Source organism: Canis aureus, chromosome 21 (genome assembly GCF_053574225.1).
Source record: "Canis aureus isolate CA01 chromosome 21, VMU_Caureus_v.1.0, whole genome shotgun sequence".
NCBI classification, from domain to species: domain Eukaryota; kingdom Metazoa; phylum Chordata; class Mammalia; order Carnivora; family Canidae; genus Canis; species Canis aureus.
Genome location: NC_135631.1, coordinates 42,783,659 through 42,806,199, shown reverse-complemented (window position 1 = coordinate 42,806,199; position 22,541 = coordinate 42,783,659). Strand labels below are relative to the sequence as shown.

Genomic DNA, 22,541 nt, shown 5'->3' with positions numbered 1-22,541 from the left:
TCTCTCCCACAATCACTCCTCAGTATCCAGAGGTTTTGATTTTTTACAGACTCTGCCTTAAAATCCTGCTCTGGGGGCACCTGGGTGGCTCAATGGTTAAGCATCTGCCTTCGGCTCAGGTCATGATCCCATAGTCCTGGAATCAAGTCCCACATTGGGCTCCCCAGAGGGAGGCTGCTTTTCCCTCTGCCTGTCTGCCTCTCTCTGTGTCTCTCTCATGAATAAATGAAATCTTTAAAAATCAATAAATAAAAAAATAAAATCCTGCTGTGCTCTGGAAAGCTAACAGTCAGAAATCAGGTGAATCTTTGCAGCTTTGGTATCCCTGCCCTCTAACGAACTGCTCAAGAAATGCTCTCCTCCAGTTCTAAAGACTTTTTTTCTGTTTAGTTTGGTGTAATCCTACATAGAAGACCTGCATCCAGTTAACTAAGGTTTCAGCAATATACCCAAATGAGGTATTTATTACATAGAAATCACTTTTTTTTTATGAAATTTTATTTCTAATTTCAGGATAAAAATCTTTGTTAAACAAATGCCTAATGCAGCATTTATTAGGTGCCAGGTGCTCGATAAGGGCTTTCAAAATATTAACTCGGGAAGCCCGGGTGGCTCAGCAGTTGAGGGCCGCCTTTGGCCCAGGGTGTGATCCTGGAGACCCAGGATTGAGTCCCACATCAGGCTCCCTGCATGGAGCCTGCCTGTCCCTCTGCCTGTGTCTCTGCCTCCCTCTCTCTTTCTCTCTGTATGTTTCTCATGAATATATAAATAAATAAATAATCTTTTTAAAAAATTTTTAAAAATATTAACTCATTTTATCCTAGTAATTGACCCCATGAAGCAGGTAATAATTTGTGCTAAAGTAAAGTAAGTCAGAGAAAGAAAGAAACTGTATGATCTCATATATTAAAATGAACTTGCCTAAGGAATTTAATTTCTTCAGTGTCAGGAAGTTCAAAGCTGCAGAGTGAGGATTCATCCTAGGCGTGCTGGCTATGGAATTTATGCTCTAAACCAGGGTCAGCAAACTGGCTTAAAGGCCAAATTTCTTTTTGCATGGCCTCCTAAGCTGAGAATGACTGGGAGAAAAAAAAAAAAGCAAAAGAATTAATATTTCTTAAAAAAAAAAGAATTAATACTTATTGACACATGAAAAGTATATGAATTTAAATTCAAGTGTCAATAAATAAAGTTTTTTAGTTTGGGGGGTTTGTTTGGTGTTTTACTTTGTTTTGTTTTGGTAAGCTCTATAACCAACATGGGGCTTGAAGTCAAGAACCCAAGATCAAGCACAGCCCACCAACTGAGCTGGCCAGACGCCCCCAGAAATAAAGTTTTAACAGAACGCAGCCACACACATCCATTTATGTATTATCTATGGCTGTTCCCAAGCTGTAACAGCAAAGTAGCTGTGACAGAAACTGCATGGCCCCCAAAGCCTAAAGTATTTATTATCTGAAAACAGTAAATTTTTCAGTTAAAAAAAGGGGGGGGGGGTGCTCCAGAAAAAGTCTGCCAATTGCTGTTCTAATGTCTGGTGTCTTTCAATTTAAAAAATTAGAAAACCAATTAATAGAGTTTATAGAGACATTTTCTATAAAGAAAACACTGTAGGGCAGGCCGGGTGGCTCAGCAGTTTAGCGCCGTCTCCAGCTCAGGAGACGGATCCTGGAGACCCAGGATCGAGTCCCACGTCAGGCTCCCTGCATGGGACCTGCTTCTCCCTCTGCCTGTGTCTCTGCTTCTCTCTCTCTCTCTCTCTCTCTCTCTCGCTTTCTCTCTGTGTCTCTCATGAATAAATAAATAAAATCTTAAAAAAAAAAAAAACCACTGCCAATCTGTTTTGCTAAGCAGGAGGTATCTGTACAAAATAGTTTCCTTTTTGTCCAGTCCATTATCTAAACAGAGCTAAAGGGAACATTTAAAAAAGTTAAATGAGAACAGCTGGATGGATTCTATCACATTTACTGAGCTTTAAAATCCCTGTCCCTCCTTCTCCACCCTCACCTCAACCACCCAGCCCGCAGCCACACCTGCCTGTACTCAGAACTGCCAACTGCTGCAACCACTCCATCTAATTAGGGACCCTGTCCATGTGGGGTTTGGTTTTATTTTAATTACTAGACTCTTTCATCATCATTTTAGCACTTCATATTTTATAACTGTTCATTACTTTACTGGCTTGTTGTCTAATTCTGCTATTAGCCTCTAAGCCCCAAGATGGCTGGGACTTATCCATGGTGCTCACCACCAAATACCCTAGCACCCAGCCAGATATGCAGAAGGCACTCCCCCAAAATGTTGAGGAGTAACACAACAAAGAAATGACCCATTCTTAAAATTAACCATTTCTTCTCTACCAGGGCTACATGTTAGATATATATATAACTCATATTTTCATTAAGATTTTTTTTAAGTAACCTCTACACCCTACAGGGGGCTCAAACTCAGAACCCCAAAATTGAGAAGTGCATGCTCCATCAACTGACACACAGCCAGGTACCCCTATATTTTCACTTATTAAAGATAAAATCTAATTTATGATTTTTTTCCAAATTCCATCTTAAGTATGTAAAATTTTTTTGAATTCTATCAAAGAATAAATATTTATACAAATCTGAGATTTACGGATTTGATACATAGTCTGTGAAATACAAAATGTTCAAATGGTACTTTATCAAAATATATGTTTTCCTTATAGACATTTTCCAATATCTGCTTAGGGCCAATTAATTCTGAAATCTGTAGTAATCATTTCCCAGGGCTCTGATGTCATTTACCTTTTAGTATCTAAGACCCCAAAAATAGTGCTGTTTTTAGGAACATGTTTAGAGAACAAACTAATGGAAAGCCTGAAGCACTTTATAATTATAATAATTAATTACAAAAAAACCAACTAAAAGTAACATGGAGGGTGTTACAGGGGACAACTCTGGCAGTGAACGCCCAACCCACAAAGATTCTTTCTTCTCTAGGAACTGTCTTCATTTAAAAGTGGTGTCCGGTAGCCAAGGCTGCACTTCTTGTTCCTGGCCCCCTAGTCAAAGCAGGGTCCGTGAGAAACTCTCCCAGGGAAACTGAAACTTTAGGCTGAGAGTCACAGCAATAAGAGCAACTGGTAGCAAAGTCCCTTTACTCGTTTGTTTTTATTTTTCTTCCCCAATACTTTCTGGGATTCTATAAGATTTACAAGCTTACATCCAACAGTTTTCTTCAGTATTTTCTTTTTTGAATTTTTATCTCAATGTGATTGGGTTCTGTGACATAGCCAAATAAATCTATCGTAACTGGTACTGCCTCCAGGAATGAACTGGAGTGACCCAGGGAATCCCTTAACCTATCACATGGGTCAAATGGTAGCTGACAGTCTGTGAGATACTGTGTATTGTTTTTATTTTTTTTTAATTTTTTAATTTTTATTTATTTATGATAGTCACACACACAGAGAGAGAGAGAGAGAGAGGCAGAGACACAGGCAGAGGGAGAAGCAGGCTCCATGCACCGGGAGCCTGATGTGGGATTCGATCCCGGGTCCTCAGGATGGCGCCCTGGGCCAAAGTCAGGCGCCAAACCGCTGCACCACCCAGGGATCCCTGTGTATTGTTTTTAGACTGTACTTTTGAAATGTCCTTCATTTTGGATTACTAATTAAACCAGCTCATCAAACATCTCAATTACTAAGTTTTATCCTTTACCTTTAATACACAAATATGAAGACGTGTGTGCTCTTCAAAGTCATCCATTACTGTTTCTGGTAGATACGTAAATCAAGTACATGATGGGGAAGGTCTAGTTTTCCTGACTACATGAAGTACTAATAGCATGTTACACGTTAGTAACGGCACCGTAATCCTAAAGAAACATAATTTCAGGCTAGAATTTATAGACATTATCAAATTAATTTATGTTCTGGTAGCAAACAGTGAGCTCCTCCCTCACTTGGCATCCCCATGGGTATGGGAATGAAGTGGGATTTCCCTCAAGACCTTTGAGATAAGATTCTTGATCTTTCTACCAATGGATTTTACATATATTTCAGGGAGCTTAATGATGTAATAACTTAGGAACAAAGTATTTGCTTTTCCATATTAAAACTCAACCTCATTTAAGTATTTGTCAGAGCTACAGAAATAAATTTTTGTTTATCTTTTGAGGCCAAACAGAAAAGAAGAGCTTTTGCCAAATAAGTACTCAAAAAAAAAAAAAAAAAAAAAAAAAAAAGGTAAATTATTCCTTTCCATTTCCAGGCACAGTAATCTCCTATTTAGTTTACTTTTTACTAAATAAATAATAGGTGAAGGAAGGACATAGCTAAAAAAACCGCTTCAAACAAAACTGGACAAATTCTTACAAAAACATTATGACCTTCAAGCAATCAGTTTCTGAGCAAACAGACTCACAGATTTTAAAGAGTAAGAACTTTTATAGTGACACTTTAGATATAATTTTACTGTGATTTCTTTTTTGTTTCAGAATAAGCTTCTGTTGTTATAAATTAGTAGAAACAGAATGAAGGTTTCCCCCAGTATTTTTCTTTACTAGAAATACTGTCAGAAAAATCACACTAATGCTATGAGAAAGAGAACTAAAAACATTTTCCATCACCAGGCTGTATTTCTGCAAAAGAAAGAAAGCCACAACTGCAGTGAGTTTTTATGTTCATCTTTCTTTTTATCCAAACAGTAAGACTCTTTCTCTTTGGAGAAAAGTAATTCTATTGAGCTTAAAGTAGGAGTATCAGAGAGAAGACTAGGAAAAGGAACAGTCAAAATAATTCCATTATGCCTCCTGTCAATCTATATGCCTGTGAGCCTCTTTTCTATTATTATATTCCTGATCTAATACTGGAGTATAATTTAAAATTAATTTCTTAAGTAAATTACATACCCTGGACTCTGCATCATCTTCTTCTTCATCAGGATTATAAGCTTCTGCACATACTATAAAAATAAAAATGGACATTCTTCCATCAGGAAACATACAATAAATATACCCTAAAAAATTAATGAACAAAAAAAGAATCATGGTATAAAACAACATTAGTTTATTTCATCCAGAGCAAGCAGTTTACACTCAAAAATTGATTCCTTATTGCAATTTATAATGAATTTATTTATTAAAATATAAAGCTGCGCTTTAAGACGATGGCAAATGCTTTCTGTTATTCAGAGACACATAGCTTCGCCTCTTCTACTTTCATTTCTAAGCTACAGAAATGTATAAGATCTAAAAATTACTTAAAGAACACACACTAAAAAAAGCTAAGTCTGCTATGAAATGATCAACTTAATTATACAGTTACAAGCACCTCTCATAAATTATCCATAACCCAATCTTCCAAGAGCAAATACGATTAATGTGTTCATATTCCTTTCTAGTCTTTATTCTGAATTGAGTTCATACTGCATATGCAATGTTAAAACTTGCTTTTTTCATTTAACACCGTAAGAATTTCACATACCATTAGAAATATTTTGCAAAAATTGTTTTAAGGACAGCCAATTGTTTACCATAAGCTATAATTAACCACTCTCCTAAGGTTAGACACTTAGCTGGCTTCTCTTAAAACAAGCTTGCAATAAACATCTTCATGCATAAATATTTGCCTACATTTCAGATAATGCTATAGGAATTATTCCCAAATGTTATTTTTAGGAGCTAACAGGTATGACAATTTTTCAGCCATACTGATTACCAAGCTTCCTTCTAGAGGGACTGTATGTACCCACTGTCCTACAAAGAATGCGTAAGAAGACTCCTCTAAATTATATAACAGAAATGGATGTTACTGCTTAAAATCTTTGCCACTTTAGATGAAAAAATCATTTAAATCTTTAAATTACTTTGAATTTGAACTATATTCAAATGTTTGTAAATTGACTCTATTTCTGCCTTTTGTCCTTATAAGCAATCTCTGTATGCACTTGGTTTTCCTTTTGATTTACGCTAGTTGCTTAACACCACTTTGTTATCTTTCTCAGAATCATTTTACCCAGTTTGCTTTTTCATGGTAATTATAAAGTTGTCGCAGATAGCTATGCATGCTTGCTTTTAATGCCATGAGATCAAGGACGAAAATTCCCCAATATGATTTAAACTCAGCATTAAACATCACAAAAACACCGTGGGTTCCTAGGAAACGCCTTTCTTCATTTGCAAATCTAAAGATTATTTCTCTTTTGTTTTTTTAAAAGTAGATTTTATTTTTTTACATTTACCCTTTAATTCATATGGACTTTACTCTGCCATAGACATTTAATTTTAACATAGAAATTTAAAGAACAGAGGATTGGTGAAAAGATGACAAATGTCTTTCCAGGGGCTTCAGGATGCATCAAGAGTATTATCATGATTAGTACTATTACTGCATTATTATAAAACCTGACATTAGCTTTCTTTCCTCCCGGCATTGTTCTATATACACCTTGGCCAGTGAGTGAGTGATTTTTAACCAGGGCCAATTTTGCCCCCTAGGATGACATCTGGCAATGTCTGGAGACATCTTTATTGTCACAACTGTGGGGGCTTAGGGGGGGAGTCACTGGTTATTGAGGGAGACCAAAGATACTAATAAACTTCCCACAATGCACAGAGCAGCTCCCCTTCCCCCCAACCTACAATCCCCTGGCTCAGATGTCAACAGTGCTAGGGTTGAAAAACTCTGACCTACTGTATATTTTCTCATTCAATCTCACAACAACTCTAAAATAGATCAGTTTTCTATCACCTGACAGGTGAAAGACCAGGGCAGAGCGGTTTACGTGTATCTTGGCCCAGATCACACATTCTAGTATAACAGGACCAATACCAGATCCCAGCATTGTCTGGCTGACCCCCAGAGCCCTGGCTCTTAACTACTGTTCTGCGCTGGACTCTGGTGAATTCACCGGCATCATGCCTGGACTTCAGCCTTCTGTCTCAGAAACCCAACAGAAGGGGACTGGTCTCTCAGGGGCAGGCTCCTGTTAAAGAACCTCACTGATGCCTATCACCAGAATGCCAACTTAGTAACTAACTAATTCCCTGAATCAAGTATGGAAATCAGCATGACCAGCTCTCTCCCCACAGGAAGACCATGGAAGAAGCCAAATCACAATTAAAAGGTTGCTTGGTGAGAAAGAGCTAGGAGGAAGAGAGTCTGTCTAATAAAATGAATGTTTAGTGGCATTCATCTGGGACAGCTTGAGTTTTCCGCATAGACCGTACAGATGGTCCTTATCATGGGGCCCAGACACTTTAATTGTGTTGGCTCCCACTTTCCAAAAAAGCATGAGGACATTTACTTCTAAAGCTTGGCTCTGAAACTGTGCTTCCGTAGATGACCAATCTCATAGGCAGGACTGCTACCTGATTAGTAGGGCTCAGTACAAAATGAAGACACAGCCTCAGTCTCAAAAATTCAGAATTTCAAGAGAGCAACAAGAGAGTATCAGACCAAACTCTGAGACCTTTGTAAATAGGGGGCCCGGGCAGTCAGCCCTGGTAATGGGACCCATATATTCAATGAGGTGGTACAGTAGGTAAGACACTTCAGTTGTTGATCTTACATTTTAATTCACAGAGGGAAATCTTAACCCTCTAATTCCTAAGTTCCAAGCCCCTATATTCTGACTAAAAATCAGGAGGAGTAAGAATCTATTGTGTTTCTAAATAACTCTCAATTGTCCCAGTATTATTTAACACCCTTTCTGATTTGTGGTATCTGCTTTCTCACTCCTTTGTTTCTCGGCTGCCCATTTCATTGAACTATTTGCCGTATCAGTAGTACCAGGATTCAGTTGCTGGCGTTTATGTGCAATGTTTTACCATGTTCCAGTTCATCTACCAACCACCTCCTACGGCCAGAGCAAATAGAACACCTGCAGTCTTGTACCCGGTCATGTGCCTTCCAACCCCTTATCTTTACTTCCACTGTTTTCTGGGGTTGGAGCTCCCACCACATCCTCCTTTCCAAGCCATCCATCCCTTCTCTCCAGCCCCAGCTAAAAAGTCAAGACAACAGCCTTACCTCCTCAGAGCAAATTGAGGAAAACCCACATCCATACTCCCTGTGCCCTGTCCCAATACCATGGGCAGAGCTCACTGTCATCTCTTACCACACTGTACTCTACCAAAGTTGTTACTACCCGTTCCCCTCTCCAGGCCCATCAGGGACTATGTGCTCCTGGTCCTCCTTCTATTTCCCTAGCACTGACCTGGCTCAATGCACACTTTTTTTTTTTTTTTTGAATGACTGATTAATGAACAGACAGGCCTGCAAGGTCCTTGAGGGCATAGATGATTGTCTTGTTTAAATATCTCCTAAGAGTCTACCTGCATTATACACTCTCCAACACAAGTTGAATGAATGAATTAAAAGCTGTCCTTTGCTAAAATGACTTAACACCATTTGTCCAAGAAAAAGGAACAGAGTGAAATGAGAACCCTTTATCTTGTTCGCCAAGGTGCCTGGCACAGAGCCTGGAAGTTCAATAAATATCAATACAAGGAAGGAATGGATGAAAAGTTCTATGTCTGGAAGGACCCTCACACCAAAGCCTCTAGATTATACAAGCTGCTTTGTATTCTTCCTAAAATATATTTACCCTATCCCTCCTGGGCAATGTGAAATTGAGCCTGAAATTGTATACTCCCTTCTTTGTTTGGCAATTACACAGTAGTGAGGGACAGAGCCTTATTCTTCCAGTGGACCCTACATTGAGGTTTTCCTGTTATGTTTGTATATATAGATTTGGACAATACATCAGTTATCTAGAATAGTCCAAGAACTTAAGTCAATTCCCACGCTAGACTGTGAAATGCATGCACTGTGTAGCCAGATGCCTGTCAGTTTGCAGGACAGAACAGGAAGTGAGAACCATATTGACTCTGTATCTTTAGGGCTTGGCCCTCAATCTTTTCATGCAACACACACATAGACACACACACACACACACACACACACACAGAGCTGCACACAGTTGACCCTTGTACCATGTAGGAGTTAAGGGTGCCGACCCCCTATGCAACTAAAAATCCACATATGACTTTTGACCCTCTGAGAACTACAAAGAGCCTCCTGTTGATCAGAAAAATACTGACAACACGAACAGGTGATTAACACATTTTGTATGTTATGAGTGCTCTATATCGTATTTTTATAATAGAAAAGGCTAGAGAAAAGAAAATGTTATTAAAATCTTTAGAGAAAACACATTTACAGCACCATACTATGTCCTACCAAAAACAAATCCATGTATTAAGTGGACCCGCACAGTTCAAACCATGTTGCTCAGGGTCAACTGCAGTGATAGACAGAGTTAAGGGATTTTCTTTCCCCATCATGACAGCAACTACATGTTGTCCAACAGTAGCCCTCTGACTGACACCAAATGGGTCATCTCACAATTCAATTTAATTAACAGTATCTACCTGAATTTAGTGTCAGATCCTGTAAGTCAAAGGGCTGGGTCTTGCAAGATTGCCTCCACTTGAGATGCTAACCTCAGTTCCCAGGACACCCACACATCTGAACAACTAGCTATAAACTTAGGGTTCTCACGACCCCTTCCCTCTGGTTCTGTAATTCACTAGAATGACTCAAAGAACTCAAGAAAGTACCTTAGTCTTACCAGTTCACTAGAAAGGAAAAAACTCAGGAAAAGCCAATGGAAGAGAGACACAGAACAAGGTATAGGGGACAGGCACAGAGCCTCTAAGTCCTCTCTGGGTATCCCACCCTCCCAGTGCCTTCCCCTCCAATGTTTTTACCAATCTGGAAGCTCTCTCTCTCTTTTTAAAAGATTTAATTTACTTGAGAGACAGAGAGTGAACAAGAGAGAGAGCACAAGTAGGGGGAGGGGTAGAGAGAGAAGCAGACTCCCCAGTGTGCAGGGAGCCCAATACAGGGCTCATGACCTGAGCCAAAGGCAGACGCTTAACCAAGCCATCCAGGTGCCTCTGGAAGCTATCTTAGCTCTTGTCATCTAGGGTTACATTACACAGTCACAACTGATTAAAACATTAGCCAATGGTGATTAACTGTGTCAGGCTCCCGCCCACTCCCAGGAGGTTGGTGGGGGCTCTGGGCTGGGGGGTGGGGTGGCGCTGAAAAATGCAAGCTTCTATCCAAAGTTTGGTCTTTCTGGCAAGCAGCCCTCATTCTGAAGCTATCTAGAAGCCCCTCCACCAAGAGTCACTAGGCACCAAAGAAATTATTCTCATTTAGGAGATGCTAAGGGTTTCCAGGAGCTCTGTGTCAGGGGCCCAGGACACAGAGCAAGCACCCTTCTTACTGTACTAGACAGGGGTGACGGCAACTCCCAGGGCCACTATACTTGTTGGTAATGTATAAAAATGAGTACACACAGCTCTGCATTGGACAAGTTTATATAACCCGTGCTAGCTTTCAGCCTAACAAAGCATAAAGGAACCAGCTTGAACTCCATGAGCTATTCCACTGGGCCTCAGCAACTGGCACACAGCCTTGTGCACAGTACACCCTCAATAAATATTTGTTGAAGGAGCAAAAAGCCAATGTGGCCTGTACAGAAAAACTGCGTGGTTTACAGGCTTTTAGCATAGGAAGAAAACTGCCTTCTGGAAAATACATAAAATTTACTTTTCCAATGTTCTCAATCCATTAAGATTTTAGCATACTTATTTAAATGGTAATCAGCTCAAAAGAAAGCCATGATAAAAGCACAGGTGTATGAGACAACATAATTCTGCATCAGGATGGTTAAACTTAGCTTTTGAAGTGGAAATGCCCTCCTACAAAAGGAAAAAAAATTACCTTTACAAATACTAGTTTAAGGCATGCATTCTCTTAATCTTGCTTAAGATTAACTGGGGGAGGAGGCAAAAAAATTACTTTTTAAAATTTTTTGTGGGTAAAGCACATAAATACACACAATACACAGACAGTACACCTGTGCTATTAAAATCTCATTGTGGGGTAAGTGGGAGGGATGAAGGGAAAGAGCCTACAAAGACTTGGGGGAGGGGCATCGGGGTGGCCCAGTGGTTGAGCGTCTGCCTTTGGCTCAGGTCATGATCCTAGGGTCCTAGGATCAAGTCCTGCACCAGGCTCTGGAGCCTGCTTCTCCCTCTGCCTGTGTCTCTGCCTCTCTCTTTGTGTCTCTCATGAATAAATAAATAAAATCTTGTTTTAAAAAAGACTTGGGGGAGAGCCAATGATAAAAATAAGACTGAGAAGCACCAGGATAAGATGTGCTAGTCCCAGTGAAGTAAAGGGAAGAGGCACAGTGACAGTCAAGAGACTCTCCCCTCCCCCTACCTCATCCATGTTTCTGCCCTGAAAGTGTGGTGCACACCTGCTCTGACACATCAGTGCGGATCCTAACTTTGAACTCCCAGAGCAAAGGCATTTGGATGCATCCACAACATAGAAGTTCACATTTTGATCTCAAATCACATTCGAGTGAAAGGATGCATCGGAATTCTTATTTATCATTTTAAAAAAAAGTCTGTAGAATTCGGGAGAAGCTGCAGAGTGAAAGAATGCTGGAGAAGCACAGAGGAGAAAGTAGTGGGCAGCTGCTCAGAGGACAGAGAAGGCTTCGCAGAGAAAGAAGCCCCCCGGCAGTTAACGGGCAAGGCAACAAGTCTGAGAAAAGAAGAGACTATGTATGTGTTCCGTGCTGTATTTGTAGCCCTTAGATCTGCAACTGGCACACAGTAAATGGTAACAAAAATGGCTGGGAAAGGAACAGTCATTTTAGTGGTGAGAAAAGTAGAGTTTTCTTTTCATCTTAGACCTAGGAAAACTGCATCTGTTAGGACAGCTGGCTTGCACAACAGTAACAAGCATCCCCAAATCTGAGTGACTTAAAGCAGAAGTTTATTTCTTGCTCACAGGATGGGTCCATCTCAGGACAGTGGGTACTTTGCTCCATGTCATCTTCATGAAGCCTGCAGGCTGACAGCCCCACCACCACTTGGAAATCTCACCAGTCCCCAAGGCAATGGCAAATTGCTTGCTGGCCCCTGACAGGTTCTAGATATAGCACCCCAAAACATGGCACCCTCATTTTGACTATATTAAACTGAAGATGTCTGACAAAACATCAGAAGCAGGAAGGTCACTCTGACTTCTCCCACCTTGCCCTTTGGCCCTGAAATCTCCCATGTGAAAAGTACCTTCCCTGTACCAGGGGGGAGGAGGACATCCTTATCACCAGAGACAAGGAAGTTAGGGTGAGAAGTCTATATAAACAACCCTTAACCATTTACTACCAGGAGCTCAAACCCCTTTGTCTTGTCAATCCTTCATAGATTTATTGTTGCCCAAAATATGAAAGTTTCCTGCTCTAGTCACTTGTTTGGGTCTTCATTTTCTTGTGAAGGATCCCATAAACATGTAAAAGTTCAATAAAATGTGTGTAATTTCTCATTATTCCTTTTTTAAAGATTTTATTTATTTATTTGACATAGAGCACATACAGGAGGAGCAGCAGAGGGAGAGGGAGAAGCAGGCTCCCCCCTGAGGAGGAAGCCCAATGTCAGCCTTGATCCCAGGACCCTGAGATCATGACCTGAGCTGAAGGCATACACTCAGGTGAGTGAGCCACCCAGGCGTCCCTCTCTTGTCACTCTTCTGTCAGTTTCTTAGGCCCAGCCAGAGACCCAAAGAAGGTACAGGAGAATTTTTCCTTCCCTACACTTGTAAAGCTTCTGCCTACAAGTGATACTCATCCCTTCTGCCAAGAAGAAATATATAATCACAATTCCCAGAACAAGTGACACAGCCATTCCTAACTTCAAGGACACAGGGACATGTATCTCATCGGATGCTAAGAGAGAAAACCAGAGTATTGTGAAGAGTCTTAATAACCAATGAAACCACCTGATTGCCCTAAGCTCAAGGATTCCTCTGTTGTCTTCTCCATGAGGAGTTTAAAAGGGAAACGGAGAGTACTAAAATCAACCATATAGATTACTTAAGGAAAAAACATTCTTACCTTAAAAATCTATAGACTAAGACTCAAACTCTACACACAATCATTACAATTTCCTTAAAACTGCCTTCCAAATATTATTTAGTCATTGAAGATTTCACTTAATATGTTACTATTTCCTGCAACAAAATATTAAAAGTTTTAATGATCTACCATTATTGCTTACATTTCAGCTACAAAAAAGAGCAATATAAACCTTCGTTCAGGTGGGTTCTTGAATCATCCCCAACATATAATTACCTAAAAAATGGCTATAAATGTTTTCCTGTTATTTCCACTATTAAACAGCCCCTCTGTCACAAAAGCATTTTAGCTATACCACACATTTTATTCAACTGCCCTGATTCATTACAACCCAACTGTTTTTGTTCCCCTTTAACAAGAGAGATATTTAGGGACTCAGTTGGTTAAATGTCTGACTCTTGATTTTGGCTCTGGTCATGATCTCAGGGTCGTGAGATCGAGCCCCATATTAGGCACTCAGCAGAGAGTCTGCTTAAGATTCTCTCTCCCAGGCAGCCTGGATGGCTCAGCGGTTTAGCACTGCCTTCAGCCCAGGGTGTGATCCTGGAGACCAGGGATCGAATCCCACATCAGGTTCCCTGCATGGAGCCTGCTTCTCCCTCTGCCTGTGTCTCTGCCTCTCTTTCTCTCTCTCTCTCTGATTCTCATGAATAAATAAATAAAATCTTAAAAAAAAAAAAAAAGATTCTCTCTCCCTCTCCCTTTGCCTCCCTCCCCAGCAAGTGCACACTCTTCTTCCTCTCAAATAAAAAATGACTACAATTTTTTTAAAAAGACAGAAATTTAGAGTAAAACTTCGTAACTTAACAATTCATTTCTCTGTTTTTGTTTCTAAAAACAATTTTCCCTCATCTGTATACCACTCCTCTTTAAGTGACTGTAAATCAAGAACAATTCAGATCTCACAAATAAACCATCACGTGCAGGGCACCAGTGGAACACTGTCACTGAGACACAAAAATGAGCAGCAATAGAGAGCTTCAAACAAATGAGAATTTGTCCATCATTTGCTATTTTCCTATATTTAAAAGCTGTGGAAACCAAAACACCAGCTTAATGTCCACCTCAAACTTACAATAACATGGCTTCCTCTACACCTTGAATACTTAAAAAAACACCCTCAGAGGTGGAGTACAAGAGAGTGAAGAGTATGCAAATCCTCACCCCAAGAGCAATGATAAAACAAGACAAAATTTCCACCAATAAAAAACAAAACCATTTCAGGTCTCTGCAGATTAAAGGCATATAACAAATGTAGAAGCATTTATTCGTATAAAACTACTGCACCTCAAGTTACGACAGGGGGAGAACACAGGAGAAAACACTGGCATGTCTTTCATTTACTTAATGACCACACTCAAAACACATCTGACACCCAAAGTATGGGTTGATTTCCACATGACTAATTCTCCAACACCAGCTGGGTGTCCTACAATTCAATTCAGTGCTGACACCAACTGCCTGGAATTAGCACCAGATCACACAAGGTAAAGGTTCAGTCCCCTATGACTGACCCCCCACTGCAGATGCCAATTGCAAGCAGTATGTACAAAGGTTATCTACAGCTTGTTTGACTTGCCTACAGATTGCAGGTTATCACAACCTCCTCAAATTTCATCATAGAACTCAGAAGAACATGTTTACCAATTTACTAAATAATAAAGAATATAATAAAGGATACAGTTTAACAGCTAGGTGAAGAGCTAACATAAGGATAGGTCCAGAAGGGCCCTGAGCACAGGAGCTTCTGTCCTTATAGTCAGAGTGTGCCACCCTTCCAACATGTAGAGGTGTACTCCAAACCCTGTACTTTGGGGATTTTTATGGGGCCTTCATCAAATAGGCATGACTGATCATAACTCAATCTCCAGCCCCTCTCCTCTTTCCAGAGGATGGAGGATAGAGCCAAAAGTTCTAAGCTTTTAATCATGGCTTGGTCATTCTGAGGACCAGCCCCCATCTTTAAGGCATCCAGAAGCCCACCAAGAGTCACCTCACCAGAACAAAAGACACTCCTATCACCCAGGGAATTCCAAAGGATTTAGGAATTCTGTGTCAGAAGCCAGAATTAAAGACCAAATATTAGTACAAAAGATGCTCCAAATGCTCTTACCACTTAGGAAATTACGAGGGACACTGAAGAGCTCTGTGCCAGGAACTAGGGACAGACAGCTATATATAATTTCTATTCTTTTACAGGGACTCCACAGCATTCTTGCTTGGAGCTGTTATCCCAGATGCCCCATCTCCAGCTCAGTCACCAAGGCAACTCTACCAGTTTTGCTGCTGCAGGAGGCTAACCTGATTGACCGCAGAGCACAAAAGAACTAATGCCCAGCAGCAAGGTTGGTAATGGTGGTCTTGTAGGTAGACAAACAGGAGGACTAGAACCTTGCCTACCTTAGGTCATGGTTCTGGCTGCAGCAAGCAACAGATCAAAAGACTAACTAGAAATTAAACCCCCAAAAATGAGACAGCAAAGAGAAGCTTCATAAGCTCTTCAAATGTCCATGGCTGAATGGAAGGCTCTGTGGGCATGCAGGAGAAACTAGACAGGACCCAGGCCATCCACATATCCCTGGCTGTCCTTAAACCTATAGCATATGTGGAGAACAACAAGATGGTAGTTAAAAGTCAGGGCACTTCTTAAAACTATCTGAAATTTAAACATGCTTCCCAACTAAAGCACAGATCCATCAGCTCAAGGCATTTGAGTGTAACCTTTAACTAATCATGGAGAGATAACTAAGCGATGTACACATAGGAGCTAAACCTAGAAAGGCAAGGCTAATGTTGTTTGTTTGTTTTTTTTAATTAAAAAAAAAAAAAAGCAGGGACATTAGTAGCCCCATACTCAGAGGAGACAGAGTCTATATATTTACCCTAGGAAAGTCACTGAGCAAAAAATAGCAATAACCCTGAGGAAGAAGAAATCAGAATTTGGAATTGCTATAAAATATAATCCAAAATGCCAGCTCTCAGCAAACTTATAAGAATGGGAAAGACCAGCAAAAAAACAGGAAAGTGTGACCCATATTCAGGAAAACAGCAGTCAATAAATAGCAAAGACTTCAAAGCAGTGACTGTTCAAAGAACTAAAAGAAATCAGGTTTCAAGAATTAAAGTGTGATAACAATGACTCAACAAATACCTTTACCTCAATAAGGAGGTAAAAATTACAAAAAGAAAAGAAAAGAAAGAAATTCTAGAGATGAAAAGCCTACTGAGATAGAAAATTCACTAGATCAGCTCACCAGGTTTGACTTGGCAAGAGAAAGAATCAAGGAACTTGAAAACTGAGCAAGAGAAACTACTCAATCTGTAGAACAGACCAAAAAGTGAACAAATAAAAGTGAAGAGAGTCTCAGAGACCCGTGAGACAACATCTAGCACATTAACCTGCAGTTCCAAAAAATAAGAAAGGGGGAGAAAAAAATAGAAACAATAGCCCCCAAATTCCCAAATTTTATGAAAAACATTAACTTAATGGTTCAAGAATCTCAATGAAACTTAGCCAAGCATAAACACACACATAAAAATTCAAACTTAAACACATTTTCATAAATTGTTTAAAAATAAAAAATAAAGAAAATCTTTAAAACTGCAAAAAAAATTATCATATACAAGGGAACAATAAAATAATAGTTAACTTCTCATCAGAAACAATAAAGATTGGGGCACCTGGGGGGATCAGTTGGTTGGGCACCTGCCTTCAGCTCAGGTCATGGTCCTGGGATAGAGCCCTGTGTTGGGCTACCTGTGCAGCAGGGAGCCTGCATCTCCCTCTCCTGCTCCCCCTGCTTGTCTCTCTCTTTGTTGAATAAATAAATAAAATCTTAAAAAGAAAAAGAACCCATAAAGATCAGAAGGCACTGATACCATATTCAAATTGCTGAAACGGTTTCACAAAGAATTCTATACCCAGCAAAAGTATCCTTGAAAAATGAAGGTGACATGAATGCATTCTCAGTTAATCAAAGACTGAGAAAATTTGTTGCTAGCAGATGTGCCCTACATGAAATACTAAAGGAAGCCTTTAGGCTAAAAGAACATGACATCAGATACTAACTCAAATTGGCAGGAAGAAATAAAAAGCACTGGAAAAGGAAAACATGTGAGTAAATAGGAAAGACCATATAAACATACTTTGCTGGTTTTTCCTCTTTTTACTTTAAAAGACAAGATTTCATAAAGTAGTAATTATAACACTGCACTGCTGGGATTATAACATATACAATGCATATGTCAATAACAGCACAATGGGCTGTTCCTCCTAGTTCGTGCACCTTGGAAAGGCAGTCTGGTGATTACATGTGGCTATCCCCAGGAAGAGACCACCTCTTCTCAGTTTGTTGCTGCATAATGATCAAGGTGAAAGAGGTGAGGAGGATAATACAGACCCATTCTGAGACTTCAGGATCCCAACCTGACCACTCCTGGGCATGATGTATCTCTGGCCCAAAAACGTATAATGCTTCCCACAACATACAGAATAAAGCCCAAACTCTTACCAAAACCCATACATTGCTAACCTTATTAGAATATTCACTATTACTTCAACCTAATATCATTTCACATGGTTTGCTCAACTAGAAATTTATTTCTTCCACTCCCACTTATCAAAAGCCTACTCTTCCCTCAAAACTCTACACAAACGTCCTCTCTTCCCTGTCATTTTCCCTAAGCACACGAGTCAGGACTAAATGCTCCCTTCTATTTAGGAAAACAGAATGCACCTTATCTGCTCTTTTTTTCTTGTGCTGAGGGCTAGAAGTTATTGCTGGCTTACATTTAGAAGCTACATTGTATGAAAATGAATACCTTTAAACCCTGGAAAGGCTCATACTCCAAGAGGCATGTAGGAACTGAGCAAGCAAGGAGGGGGAGGAAATTCGCATCTCCTCCTCACCCACTGAGGGCATAAACTCAGAGTGGAATGTCTAGCTGCTCCTTTGAGTTCACACTGCCTGCAGAATGTGTATAGATGTGTATAGTGGAATTCATCATGACCCAAATCTGCTGTGCTGTCCTCCAAATGGCTCACAGTGATGAAGGGCAAAAGCAGAAAAACGTGCACCTTTAGCCCAGAAGGCTAACCTAGAGCCTCCTGTATTGTTCCGATAAGGATCAAATACGTACTGGCTGCTTCATTCTTAAAAGGTCTCATGACTGCCTGTACATCTCACTGCTAGTTAATATCGAGCTGAATGATAAGCACCAGAGAAATCTTGCCAAAGTAGTTTTATGGGCAGAAATTCAAAGAAACGTTTATGATCTAATACTCCCTGTGTGTCTCCTCCCTCCTGGGCACCAAGCATACAACCACCAGCTTCATACAGCGAAAGGCAGCTCTTTCTGCCCATGGGCCCTTTCTCTGTGATATAAAAAAGCACCTGTTTGTGTGGAAAAGGTCTCAAGGAATCCCTGGGTGGCACAGCGGTTTGGCGCCTGCCTTTGGCCCAGGGCGCGATCCTGGAGACCCGGGATCGAATCCCACATCAGGCTCCCGGTGCATGGAGCCTGCTTCTCCCTCTGCCTGTGTCTCTGCCTCTCTCTCTCTCTCTGTGTCTATCATAAATAAATAAAAAATTAAAAAAAAAAAAAAAGGAAAAGGTCTCAAGAATTCTTTCTTAACTGCTGGCTCCCAACCCCCACATCGATGGGTCCAAGTTCATGGGTACACGGTCAGCTCTTCCAGGAGGCTTGGACACAAAGCTAAGTCTTACCTCTAACAATCTCACAGTGTGTGCAGAACACTGTCTTGCAAATAGTGAACAAAAAATGCTTAATTTAAGCGAAGCGACAGCACAACCAACCAGATATGAAGTCAATCTCTTCTATAGTTACCAGAGCGTAAACATTTCAAAAACATTTATGCACAAAAAAGAGACGACCCCTCCAAATTACAAACCCTTGCAAGTCTAGGGGGAAAAACCCAATCTGATTTTAAAATGCAATAATTTTGCATAATAGAAGGGAACCAGGTGGTTGGCTGTTCTACTGTTCTGAAGAATATCAAAAAACACAGCCTGTAAGAAGAAAATTACAGTGACCTTTAGCCTCCCACTCCATCTCTTTGAAAAATTTGTGGTATAAATGTAAAGTATTATTTCTTCTTTGGGGCTTTATTCCTTTGTAGCTAGATGAACTGATAATATGAGATAATAGTTCCATTCTTTTAAAAAGAAATGACATTTGTCTAAATTGTTATTTACTGTCATTCTGTGTGTAAAGTATTATGTGCTCATAAAATGGTGATGTTTCTCAACAGAAAAAAGACACATCCGCATGGGTCACCTGCCACCTTGTAAGCAGGTGGTGAACCAAGTGACTTGAACTTCCTTCACAGAATGACAGAGGGTGCATCAACTTTCTCTGATTTGTAAATGTAGGGAATCCACTGCAGATGTCACCTGAGGCTGGAGAGGAAGTTCAGTGGGCCAGCGGAGAAGCTGCCCTGGACAAGGGAATATAGAGGGCTTCCTCAGGGTGGCCAGCCCAACCTAATAATCATCTGGCAGACAAGATTCTAATAATCCAAAATGGGTTGGCTGAAATTAGTCTCAGATGAGGTCAGGGTTTCAAAACCCTCTGTGGTCCCCAGAGGGACAAATGAGAGCGTCCAGAACAAGCCAAGACGAGTGGACTAGTTTAATCAGAACCCTTCCCTGGCCTGGGGGGGCCTGAATCACAGAGAATACCATGTCAGTCTCTTTCTGGTGGCCGCTGCTGTAGAGTGTGTAGAGCTGTGGTGTCCTATCCCCAACCTCATGGAGAGAGCAGCCTACAGCAAAAGAGGATCAGAGGACAGAGACAGAGAGATTCTTAACAGTATTCAAAACCCAGATTCTAGTTCCTTCCGAGGCCCAGCTTCAGGCCTGCCCTCCAGAAGGCTAGATGACTTTCAGAGCACCCCACCCCCACGATTTCAATAAACTTCCCATTTTTGCTTGTTTAATTTCAATGTACGTTTCAGTTACTGACAACCAAGAAATGAAGGAGAACCTTGGTTTAAAAAGATCTGGACAAGGAAAAGAAAATAACAAAAGGTCCAACCAACTGCCAAAAAGTAACTAAGAATAAAAACCACAGAGCAGTCATTGATTAGAAAGTGATATTTGGGGCACCTGGGTGGCCCAGTTGGTTAAATGTCTGCCTTTGGCTCAGGTCATGATCCTGGGGTCCTGGGATCGAGCCCTGTATTGGGCTCCCTGCTCAGTGTGGAGCCTGTTTCTCCCTCCCTTTGCTACTCCCCCTGCTTCTGTTCTGCCAAAGAAATAAAATCTTAAAAAAAAAAAAAAAAAAAAAAAAGTGGTACTTACAAGATAACAAGTTCAAACTCAACAAAATTCTAATAACAAAAGTAGGTGACACCAAAGTCAAGGCCCACGTGTGGCTCTGATGGGAGTATCCATGCTTGCTCATCTAGGATATTAACCAGAGAATAAAAATGATAAAGGTCCTCTGCAAAACTGAAATTATTCTATTCCACCAAATTTTGCTGTTATAGCAGAATAAAGTCAGCTTTAGGTCAATTTTTTTTTTTTTTTTTTTTTAATGTTCCATGGATTTCAGAACCACCGGTTGGTATTTTTTTTTAAAACAGTCTTAGTGTTTTTATGAAAATGACACATGCACCCTGCAAACAACTCATTTATTAAGTATTAAACTTTTGTTTTACCATACACAACATGCCTCTAGCTTTAGGAAAACTAACAGAAAAACCATTCCAATTTATTGACTCTTCATTTGTAAAGCTGTGCCTGGTGTTTATGACAATGGAAGCACTAATCAGGCTTCCTGCCTCTACCAGCTGGTTAGGGAGATTAATTCATCTGTTAAGGCAGGAATATAAATTATTATCTGTGACTATACAGAAGTAACTGATTTACAGTGTAGAGAAAGAACACATGATTCAGACAGACCTAAGCACATCTCAGCTGTTTTTTTTTTCCTGCCACTTATTAACTGCCTGACCCTTATACATTACCAAGCATTATTAAATGCAGTTTTTCCCATCTTGAAAATGTGGCTATTAAGACCTACTTTGTAGAATTGCTGTGATTAAATAAATGCCACGTGCCTAGGCATTATATGAGAAGTAAACCTTGAAAAACAGATTGGTATCTTTGGTTTAAGCTATCAAAAAGCATCAGGATGAAATAGAATAAACATTTAAACTTGTCTGTGAATGAGAATAAACTCCAGGCCTCTACACAAATCCCCACCAAAAGCTCCCCTCAAAGCCCCACCACCCTACCCTGTTCTTCCTAGGTCTGTAACCCTATTTTCTACTAGCCTTCTCACAAACCTTCCCATCAACTAAACTGTGGCTGCCAACTACCTCAACATTCTCTGATTTAAAATATGTCAGGTAATCCTCCCATCAACTTTTTGTGTAAGGTACTGTTATCATCCCCATTTTTCAGATAAGGAAACTGAGGCCCAGAGAAGTTAAATAACTGCTCCAAAGTCCCTTAGCCCATCTGGAGTGCAAAGCCTGAATCTAGCAAGCTTCCCTCTGGCTGCCTGCTTCTCAGCAGATTCTTTCAGGAGCTAATGCTCAAATAATGGCATGTCAATCTGTCGGGGAATCTATCAGGTGATTTGGTTCTTCCAGGAGTAGACATGTGACACCTTTTGGGGCGGCGGGGAGCATGCCTCTCCCAGGAGGTGACACTTCAGGCAAGACCTGGAAAGTACATCCAAATCATGATAAACGCATCTTGTTGGGATAAGCAGGTGCTTCAACCAACAGTTCCTAAATAGGTCATTCCTAGCTCTGATCTCTAATTATTCACCTAAATCAGGAAAACACATTCAACAACATTCAGCTCTCTGAAATAGACCTAAAATTCAGAGCTTGATTCTGCGTTATAAAATGTGTTTTGATTTATATTAAAATAATAGCTGGTATGTCTTTTTTTTTTAAGATTTTATTTATTCATGACAGAGAGAAAGAGAGAGAGAATGAGAGAGAGAGAGGCACACACACAGGCAGAGGGAGAAGCAGGCTCCATGCAGGGAGCCTGATGTGGGACTCAATCCCGAGTCTCCAGGATCACACCCCCAACTGAAGGCAGCGCTAAACCAAACCGCTGAGCCACCAGGGCTGTCCAATAGTTGGTATGTCTTAATTACATTTCAAGCACAAGATTAGTAATTCATGTTATAACCAAGCAGAGTTCATCTTAAGAATAAAAGAATAGTTCAATATTAGAAAATCTATCAACACAACACCATATCATTATGTTAGAAGAATCAAAAGATCATATGAATGCTATGAAGGCATTTGACAAATACTACTTTTAATTTTTAAAAGATCTCAGTAGTATTAGTAATGCTGCTAGCAAACATATATTCTTACTATAGGAAATGTGAAGCATTTTGCACTATCTCATTAATCACTAAACAATACCCTATGAGTGAAGTTCAAAGAGATGAAATAACCCTCTCAAGGTTAAATAACTAGTGAGTGGCAAAGACCAAATCTGAACACAAAGCCGTCTGACCTCCAAGCTCAAACACTTATCAAATCAGTACGGGTAAAAAAAACTG

The 22,541-nt window shown here is 40.2% G+C and overlaps 1 protein-coding gene across 5 annotated transcripts in view; it reads right to left on the bottom strand.

Annotated features, from left to right (window-relative positions):
- The window catches only part of PRKAR2B (protein kinase cAMP-dependent type II regulatory subunit beta), a 92,508-nt gene that overhangs the window by 28,590 nt on the left and 41,377 nt on the right, over nt 1-22,541 (bottom strand). For 2 of the 5 annotated variants that reach the window (XM_077864026.1, XM_077864028.1), the window contains one exon: nt 4,888-4,994. In XM_077864026.1, coding sequence (XP_077720152.1) covers nt 4,888-4,994 — 107 coding nt within the window. Of the gene's footprint in view, nt 1-4,887; nt 4,995-20,305; nt 20,424-22,541 lie in introns of those variants that run through there. The other 3 variants (XM_077864027.1, XM_077864030.1, XM_077864029.1) reach the window with 2 other exon arrangements.